The sequence below is a fragment of the Sebastes umbrosus genome, chromosome 3, assembly GCF_015220745.1.
Source record: "Sebastes umbrosus isolate fSebUmb1 chromosome 3, fSebUmb1.pri, whole genome shotgun sequence".
NCBI classification, from domain to species: Eukaryota; Metazoa; Chordata; class Actinopteri; order Perciformes; family Sebastidae; genus Sebastes; species Sebastes umbrosus.
In genome coordinates, this window is record NC_051271.1 from 26125008 (window position 1) to 26135917 (window position 10910).

General features: G+C 37.3%; 1 protein-coding gene across 2 annotated transcripts in view; it reads right to left on the bottom strand.

Annotated features, from left to right (window-relative positions):
• Positions 1-8204, bottom strand: part of usp34 (ubiquitin specific peptidase 34) — a 72087-nt gene extending 63883 nt beyond the window's left edge. For both annotated transcript variants that reach the window (XM_037763410.1, XM_037763409.1), the window contains exon 1: positions 7822-8204. In XM_037763410.1, the coding sequence (XP_037619338.1) occupies positions 7822-7864 (43 nt within the window). In that variant the 5' untranslated portion in view covers positions 7865-8204. The remainder of the gene's footprint in view (positions 1-7821) is intronic.
• Positions 8205-10910: the final 2706 nt, after the last annotated feature.

The window sequence follows — 10910 nt, forward strand, 5'->3', positions numbered from 1 at the left end:
GCCCCTACACACAACTGTTGGCATCTCAAGGTTGTCATGTTATCGGATCCACACTTCATCTGTACATAAAGTAAACAATCCTTGCACAGCAACAGCAGGTTCCTCTCACACCTTGTAAGCACATGTGAAAACACATCTTTTTGTTTTAAGCTTCCATCTAAACAAAACCATCACCTTTGCAACAATAAAAAAGCCACTGATGCACGATTGTCACATTTTCACAGGTTACATTTTATGCTCAGTAGTGAAGATAAGAAGCCAATTTTAAGTTATCTCAAACTTTGTGTTGCTTATTTGTTGTTTCAGTTCTGCATTAGCCTAAAACCAGGGTTCGAGTTCAAGGACGTCCCGCCATCTCTGGGCCGAAAAAGAATAGGATCAGGGAGGATGAAAATGAATTTGGGGACGAAATTGGGATGAGAGTTTCAAAGACAAATACCCTACTAACGTTACAATGAACAGAGATGAAAATGACTGAAAGTTTTGTGTAGTGCACCGTTATTATTAAACCTCTTTGATAACATAAACACACGCTGTAAGTGCCCAATCCGTCCCGCACGTACACACACACACAGCACATACCGCCGGCCTCTGACCTCACGACAGCCGTAGCAGCAACAGAAAATTATTCCCAAGTCAATGATGTAAGCTTGCTAGTATTAACGTTACCAGTTAGCTAACGTTTGACTGTTTGATGCATACCGGTATCGCCAGATTCTTGCCAGTATACAGCCCTATGATCCTGCCAAATTTAAGCCTCAACCCGACCTGAACTGGAGGATATATTTTTTCTTTACTTCATCCATTACTGACCATAATCTCGTCAGACTAACACTGTGTCCTAACTGGATGTGTCGTGAGCGAGCGTCAGCAACAAAATCAGCTTGATAACATTGTTCTCTATTGGAGTGTCGTAACTGGCTGCGAGCGACCAACACGACTGATTAGTCAACTAATCGACAAAGAGGGAGCGGTCCTATTAGATTTATCTGCATCTATGTGGACATCATTTTAAAAGGTTCATCGCTCCGAGTTCCCTTCTCAATAGGAGCTAGAGGTGTTTCTACAGGATGCTGCAGTGGTATTACAGATAAATATGCTGGTAAACACAAGTCGGTCAGGTGTGTGTCTGCTGCTGGGAAAAAGATTAATCTGCATGAAAAGGTTGATCAGAATCTCTGGTCTGTGTCACAGCTGATTCTGTGTGAAAATTGCTCTCTGCTGGTCTGGCTGCTGTGGTGGGGCTTTTATTTTTGTGGGGTTCCCAGTCAAAAACTGAGCCCGGCCGTGGTCATATTCTGCATTTGGCCATTTTGCTAAAATATTCAAATCAGAGACGCCATAATCCTCACATCCCTTAGACCCTTTCATCCAAAGTTCTACATATTTAGTGAATCATTTTATACCAATTTGAATTTAGTTTAGGTCTCCAGTTTATGACCATAAGAAATCTAAATAAAGTTCGAAAACAATGAGTAACAAAAAGCTTTTGTTGCTCTGAGCAGAAGCTCGTCCTCCTCTTGCCCTAAACTTGAACTCTGACCACATTTCCTTCAGCATGTTGAGGTTTCATCATCCCTGGAGTCAGTGGTTACTGTAACCTCAACATGAATGAGGCCTGATTTACCTTCTTTTAGCACTAGTTCACTCAAAATACAATACAAATATTGCATTTATTATTTCTTATAGCCTTTTTTCACACAGGACATTTTGACTTGTAGGAAAAGCACAAGTGTTACTACATCAACAATGGCTCTGTTCAAATCAAAAGCCCACATTTCTGCTTGGAGGGAGAAACAACTACTTTTAAACATTATGAAAGACTTTTTTGAGGTTTTTGGATATGCACAAATATTGCAACGCCAACCTTTTCAAGAAGATGGTTGAAAGAATGAAAGAGGGAGGCTGTGTTTACACGGTCGAACAAGTCCGCCAACAGTTACGTTAATATTAAACGGGAATACTAGTTAATATTAAACGGGAATATTAGTGGAATATTCATTTTCATTAGCCATGTAACCAGCTTAGTAGGAAATCATATTGTCTTTTTTGGAATAGGGGCAAAAAAAAACTGAATATTTTGTGCATGTAAACGTAGTCAGTAAGCCAGCATGCACAATATCCCGACCCTGAAAGCAAAGCAGCCAAATGGAATTCAGCCATTACTAACGTTGTTATTCACACCTGTGTTTTTCATGTCAAAATGTCTTCAGTAATGTTTTTAAATTGTTTATCAAGCCTACTCATCATTCTTTAAAGCTGCCGTGGATAGAGATGGAGCAAATATGATTTAAAAAGTGTGGTTTAAGTCTCTTTAAACAGGGAGAAAGGCTATGATGTAGTGATGTTAATAATTAACCGTTTCATCATTAACCGACATCAAGAATTTTAACCGATTAATGCTATTGGTTAAACGGTTAAGAGAAATATTTAAAATTAATTAAAAAGCTGAGCAAACCTCAGAGGAGCGGCTTGTCACTTTAAGGAGAAAAACTGGTCCATCTTTACAGCCCACCTTATGTGAGTCTGAGCCGGCGCTGCAAGATACGGGAAGTGAGGAGTTGTAGCATTTATTCACCGACAAATAAACTGTACACACACTGCTACTGCTACGTTCACAGCTACAACGCCACCGACAACCCCACACTCACCGCCGCCACTCACACACGGTCCGTCGGACACTCGCTAACGTTACGCCGCACTGACAGACCGTATGTGTGTGACAAAGGCGAGCACGAAGCCACCAGCAACACCACTGCTGCGAACGTAGCACAAACACACAGGGCCTGTCGGACACTCGCTAACGTTACGACGGGCACACACAGGTGACAACCTGCTAACCTAAATGGTGCACTGGAAACTTCCTGGGAAAGTGACTGCATTTGTCCTCGGCAATACACACAGCACCGTGGCTGCTAACTCTCCCGGACGAGTGAACTGGGGACTCAGTTGCCTGTTTTGCACATACACTGCAGCTGGCGCACCGCTGCATACGCTCACTAATCTTGTCAGTTAACAGTTAATAATCGGTAAACGAGGGTCGGTTTTCGGTTAAAAAATTCAAAATTAGCATCCATACTATGATGCACTGTCTGACCATTGAGACATGCTCACGTTGGGTATAAACTATAAAGATATCGCAGCTCTACAGGCTCAATTTAATTCAATTAATTTGGAAAATACTACAAAATGTCAATCACAATTTCCCAGAGCCGAAGGTGACATCTTCAAATTGTTTGTTTTGTCTGGCAAATAGTTCAAAACCCATAATTTACAAACAAAAAAACAAAAGAAGCAGTTCCTTGCATTTTTGGAAACAACGCAGATCAGCTCTGTGTTAAAAGCGCCCATTGAACACAGCTCCCTGTTGTTAAGGGGATTCTGTCTCTTACATACACACACAAACGCATGCTGCGGCAGCAAATCTGAGGTCACAGGTCACCTACAGACAGAACACATGGACCTGCCAGTCTTGTAGACAGAGCTGTCACAGCTGACAGCACCCCGCTGTTGAACCCCCATCACAACCCTCCACAACAACAGTTTGTATCAGTGAAGTTGTAAAGACCCAACACGCTTCATCCTGCCACAAAAATACAACCAGTGGGTTTCACAAATTTCACTGCTGAACTGGTGAACAAGCACATGAGCAGCAGATTTTCTGTCTTGTAACTTGAGTCAGAATCAAGCCACACTACAGCGAGGTGAAACGGTGTGTCAGCACAGAGCAAACTTTAACCTTCATCTAACTTGAACCCAACACCACATCAAAACCAAAAACTTGAGTGCTGTTTAACAGAGGAGTAACATAAATGTGAATCTTTACAGGACAAAAACACAATACATTCATACTAGGGCTGTCAAAGTTAACGCGATAATAAATAAACGTGTTAACGCAAATGTGTTTTAACACCACTAATTTCTTTAACACATGAACACAACTTGCGATTTTTAGGTTGTAGCGGGCTCAGTTTTAAACCTAGAGTGAAGATACTGATATCATATGAAACTAGAAAACCTCAGGATTCCATTGGTACCAACCATGTCATTCAAGCTTGTCGTGAAGGAGGCGGCTAAATAATGCTATGAATTTATACTCAATTTTGGCGAGGAACAACTGGCATGGCCATTTTCAAAGACCTCTGACCTCAAGATATGTGAATGAAAATGGGTTTTATGGGTACCCACGAGTCTCCCCTTTACAGACATGCCCACTTTATGATAATCACATGCAGTTTGGGGCAAGTCATAGTCAAGTCAGCACACTGACACACTGACAGCTATTGTTGTCTGTTGGGCTCGAGTTTGCCATGTTGTGATTTGAGCATATTTTTTAACGCTAAATGCAGTACCTGTGAGGGTTTCTGGACAATATTTGTCATTGTTTTGGTGAGATTTGTCAAGTATTTAATACTCCTATCAACATGAAAGCGGATAAATATGCTTGCTTTATGCAAACGTATGTACAGTATATATTTATTATTGGTAATCAACTAACAACACAAAACAATGACAAATGACAAGTGTGCTTCTAGCTTTGTGTCAACAGTTTGTGTCCATCTCCTTCCTGTTTCAACATGACAATGTCTCCATACACAAAGCCAGCTCCATAACAAATGGGTATTCCCAGATTGGTGTGGTAGAACTTGACTGGACTGCACAGAGTTCAGACCTTGACCCCATCATACCAACACCTTTGGGATGAACTGGAACGTCAACTGCAAGCTAGGCCTCATCACCCAACATCAGTGGCCGACTTCATAAATAACATATTCAAACCAACACGGCTGCCCGACTTTAGTAACCAGCCGTCTCTATTAAGAATAGAAAATTAATGATATTGACCTTTAAATGTCATCTGACATACTCCCTAACAAGAGACAGAAAAAGAGAAACAGCCAAACAGGAAGCATCCAGGCGTGGGCAAGACAGACTTCTCTTTTATTTGGTAATAATTAGGGCTCTCAATCGATTAAAATATTTAATAACAATTAATCGCATGATTATCCAGAGTTAATTGTGATAAATCACAAATTAATCACATATTTTGTATCTGTTCAAAATGTACCTTAAAGGGAGATTTGTCAAGCATTTAATACTCTTATCAACATGGGAGTGGGCAAATATGCTTTCTTTATGCAAATGTATGTATATATCTATTATTGGAAATCAATTAACAACACAAAACAATTACAAATACAGGCAACAACAGCTGTCAGTGTGTCAGTGTGCTGACTTGACTATGACTTGCCTCAAAACTGCATGTGATTATCATAAAGTGGGCATGTCTGTTAAGGGGAGACTCGTGGGTACCCATAGAACCCATTTTCAAAATGCTAAAATTTAGCGTAAGTTTGGTGCGTTATTTAACCTCCTTAGCGACAAACTAGAAGGAGCGACAAGCATTGGTACCGATGGATTCCTTAGGTTTTGTAGCTTCATATAATACCAGTATCTTCACTCTAGCTTTAAAACTGAGCCCACTACAACCTAAAAATCAGAAGTTGCATTAATGCGTTAAAGAAATTAGTGGCGTTAAAACGACGTTAACGTGTTATTATCGCGTTAAATTTGACAGCCCTAGTAATAATGTAATTCTGTGTTATTGTATGGTTTAGCAACTAAATTGCCTTCAACCACACTGCAGACTTGAGTCTCTGCTAAGAAATACAACCAGATATCTGACTGATATCTCATATTATAAGGTCCAGCACAAGTTTAAGGCATGTCAGTTAAGCCATGTCATGCGTGCATCTCCTGTATGAAAGGATTATAATGCTCTTGTTGCAAAATGGGAGCAAAATCCGTGCAGCCAAGTTATAAAATCTTATGAAAAGTCTTCCTAGAGGAGGAGGCTGTGATAGCAGCAGAATAATACCCAAGGTTTTTTAAATGACATGTTCAGCTAGTATCATATACGAATAAGGCTGTCCCAAATACCATTTTTTGGGGCTTCGAAGCTTCTGTGAGATATATTCGGAGGTATATTCGAAGCTTTGCGGCTTTACTTTATTATTACCTACTTCTATAAAAACAAAACAAAAAAACGAAGCATTCGAATACTGCTTTGGAGGTTGATTACCACGGCAACTGTCAAAGCTTCGTAGCATTCAGGTCAGCCCTATACACTGGTATGTCTATAAGGTTTTGGGTGTCCACATACTTCTACCCATATACTGTACGGGGCGGCAGTAGCTCAGTCCATAGGGACTTGGCTCGGGAACTGGAGGGTCGACCAAGTGCTGAGTGTGAACTGGTCGCTGGAGAGATGCCAGTTTGCTGCTTGGGCACTGCCGAGGTGCCCTTGAGCAAGGCACCAAACCCCCAACTGCTCGGGTGCCTGTCAGGGGCAGCCCCCTCACTCTGACATTGCTCTCATTAACGCATGTATATAGGTCCTGTTTGTGCATGTGTGTGTGTGTGTGTGTGTGTGTGTGTGTGTCCTGTATATATTCTTCCTCTTCTTCTTCAATGAAGATGACATTCATTTCCAAAAACAGGTGGTCACAACTCACTCTCACAATTTGAGTTCAATATTTTTTATGTATTGTGTTTATCTTCTAATGGACTTGTAAAAAAAGAAATTAGCTGTATTTTGAGGGGGTACCTTCTAAAAGCTTGAATTAGTGATCCCACACTGCTACAGTCAGGTGCATGATTGTCTGTTAAAGTGGAGCCTGCAGGAGGAGCTTTCCCTTAACATGACACACACACACACAATAGAGGCTGCATACACACAGGAGGAAAACGACAAAATGAACTGCATAGTAACGGCTTTAACAAATACTGTTATAACACCACAATAAAAGCTTCTCACAGACACCCCTGAAGTAGCAGCAAGGCCCCAGTTAGCACGCCTTGCATGGACGCCTGGCTAACTTGTAGCTTATAAAAGGCAACCTTGTATTTACTGTTTGCTGCTGACTTTAAGTTGACATTAGTAGGTGAAACACGACTTGGTAGCAAGATTAAATTTAGCCCCCAAAACCGAGGAAAAAAGGAGTGAGGCTGATTGTGCAGAGGAAATCGGCCCCGAAAAAATCATACACACACAAGCTACCGAGGATTAACGATGTGCCCAAAAAAATATGCGCCTCGTTGCAGCCATTAATTTTCTAGGCTAGCTCCTAGTCGCCGCTAGCTGAGGTTAACATTTAAGAGACTCTCCAAAAAAAAACATACATTTATCATCTTTGTGTCAGCTGTATATAAGCAGTGTGAGAGTGTTATTGACAAGTTATCAGGGCGTTTTTGAGCTGTGAATGAGAGCAAGCCTGTAAAACAATGGTGGTGTCAGCAGCAGCGGAGTGGACAGCTAGCAGCAGACTGACCTGACAAACACATCAAACAAAGTCAGCTACTAGCTCGCTAGTTAGCTACACTAAGCTAACTCTCCAAAAAAAACCAGCACCATTTAGCACCATTTAGCATCCTCAAAAAAACTCCCCAATGCACTGTGTTCAAGTGTGTGAAGTCATAACTGTACAAAACCCAGCTAGGTGATTTTAGAGTTGATTTTAGTGGAGCTAGCTTGTGTGTGAGTTTGAGTGTTTGACAGACAGGCCCCAAAAAACTGCCAATTTGTAAGAGAAAAAATGGCATTCATGTGTATAAAAACCGTCCTGACAGGAAGACACACCTGTCCTCTACTACACAACAACGCAGAGACAATGACAATACTTCCACTTGTCTCATGGCTGCAAAATGCTAATCATGAAAACACACAAAGTTATATATAGCTAGCCTGGAGCTAACAGCAAGCTAACACCCAGCAGCTAGTTCAGCATCGTCTGCTGCTGCAAAATCAAAATCTCTACTTACTTTCATTTAAAACCTCCACCAGCTCGGCGCAGTTTTCACACATTGTTCATGAAGAGGAGAGCTGAGTCAAAGCATTGCACTGGAGGCTGTTGTTGGCTTGGTTGTTTTTAAGGGTGAGATAATAAAAGGCCCAGTGGAGGAGGGAGTGATTGGTGAAGGTTATCTCCACTCACTGTAACCAGGGGCAACGACAAGGTGCAGAACGGGATTTGCATCCAAGCAGAAGTTGATGTACCACCAGAAAAGTTAAAGAGGCAACTGGAAGGGTAGAGATCCGAGTCAGTGTCCAGTCTGAGCGTTACTTTGAGAGAGTAGACACAGCAGCCATGATGGAAAAGGAGGGGGTGGGGGGGAAGACACACAGTGGAGATGGTTCGGCTCTTTCCGGGCTGTCTCCTTCACCCCGTTCGGCTTTCTTCGTTAGTATCGCGAGATCTTCCCCAAAATGACGTACAATCCTTTTCTTAACAATCTCAAGGGCAGTTGCTGTTAAAATAGTTGATTTTTACACATCTTGGATTATTTTATCTGTCATTTAGATTTTCTACTTTTTTCTACTGGGATATGTGTTTTTATTTTGTATTTTTAAAATATATATGTATATATATTATATATATATATATATATATATATAATTATATAATAGATATAATTATATAATAGATATAATTATATAATAGATATAATTATATATCATTATAATTATTTATATTATATATAAATAATATATTATTTATTATATATATATAATAAATAATAATTTTTAAGGTTCATGAAAAAGAGCATTTTCTAATCAATCTCATAGTTTTTGCAAAGTTTTACATTCATAAATGTAAATTTGCTAAAGTAAAACCTCACGTTCCTGTTTTCAAGAAAGAAATGGAGCAATATATTAAGACAATAACTTAAAAAAAAAAAAGCTATTAAAACTGTTAGACTGTGCTCCCAGTTTAAAGTTTTACTGAAGTTACTTTCTATTTATTTAAATTGACCCCATGGCATGTTTTATGTTACTTTATTTTATTTCATTTTTATGTCTATCCCGTTCATTTGCTTTTATACATATTCAACTATGTATCTGTTTAATTGGAAGTGTTACTGTTTATTTGTATCATTGTATTGTTAACTGATTTAAAATAAATAAATGAATAAAATAAAAAACAGTGTTGAAAAGACCAATTATATTTATTTATTTATTCATCATATTGCTTATTTTTATTATTTACAATTTATGTAATTTAATTTATGTTTTTTTATATTTTATTAAAAAAAAATAAAAAAATTCTACTCAGACACATAAGGATTTTAATACTATCTTTAAAGTATCTCCATAACTGCAACTACAACTTAGTATAGTTGGCGTTTAATTGAAAGATGAAGGACAACCTTTTCTTACATTCTCAAGGGCAATTGCTGTTGAAATAGTAGATTTACCCATCTTGGATTATTTTATGTGTAATTTTTGATTTTCTACTTTTCTACTGGAAAATGTGTTTCTATATTTTTCATTTTTAAGGTTCATGAAAAAGAGTATTTTTTTAATCAATCTCATAGTTTTGCAAAGTTTTACATTCATAAATGTAATTTAATTTGCTAAAGTAAAAACAAAACCTCACGTTCATGTTTTCAAGAAAGAAATGGAGCTATATATTAAGACAATAACTTAACAAAAAAAAAGCTATTAAAACTGTGAGACTGTGCTCCTAGTTTAAAGTTGCTTTCTATTTATTTAAATTGTACCCGGCATGTTTGTGTTACTTTATTTTATTTAATTTTATGTCTATCCCGTCATTTGCTTTTATATATATTTAACTATGTATCTGTTTATTTGTATCATTGTATTGTTAACTGATTTAAAATGAATAAATGATTAAAATAAAAAACAGTGTTGAAAATACTATTAATTTAATTTGAAGACCAATTATATTTATTTATTCATCGTATTGTTTATTTTTATTATTTACAATTTATGTAATTTAATTTATGTTTTTTTATATTTTATATATTTGATTTTAGTTTTTTTTACTACTCAGACACATAAGGATTTTAATACTATCTTTAAAGTATCTCCATAACTGCAACTACAACTTATTATAGTTGGCGTTTTATTCATTATTGTTAAAGTATTTTACATCGGTGATAAGTATATTTGCTCCTTATTGATAAGTATTGTATAGTTGCTGTTAACTTTTTGCTCTGAGCTGCTATAACAGTGAAATTTGCTGCCGGGATTAATAAAATACTCTATCTATATTCAACCTGTCTTGTTGTTTGTTGATTTGTTATTCAATAAAGAAAAGAAAAAAAAGAACTGCGGTGAAAATAATCTACAAAATTTTAACGGAATTTCTGCAAAATACAACAAAAATATTTTTTAAAATGTGTTAGACAAAAATACATATTCAATATTTCTATTTTGTGTTTTAAGATTTTATTTAAATTTTCTCTGGTATTACATGTAATTATTTTTACAGTTTGAACACAGACATATGTCAAATATACATATAATTGAATAATGTGAATACTTGACAGCTACAAAATCATGTAATGAGGTTATTGTACTTTATTTTGTGTTCGTTTTGTCTTCAGTACTCAGATATTTTACTGTAAAAGAAGCAATACCACGGTGTAGAAATACAAAAGTCCTGCATTCAAAATTTTACTTAAGTAAAAGTACAGAAGTATTAGCATCAAACAAAGTACCGAACATAAAAGTACTCAATATGCAGAAAGGCTCATTTCACAATAATGTATATTATATCGCTGGATTATAATTATTGATGCATTAATGTGTTCATCACTTTAATACTGCAGCTGCTAAAGGTGGAGCTAATTTCAACTATTTTATATACTGCTGGGTAGTTTAATCTATAATAATGCATCATCATTTATTAGTTGATTTATATTTTGTATTAATAATCTGAATCTGCAAATTAACCTAATATATCAAACAAATGTAGTGCAGTAAAAAGTACAATATTGGCTTCCAAAATGTAGTGAAGTAGAAGTAGAATGTAACATTTCAACACTGCTGTACAGTGTACTTACACTGCATGTATTCTAAAAGGCGTTGGGCTGGGAGGCTATAA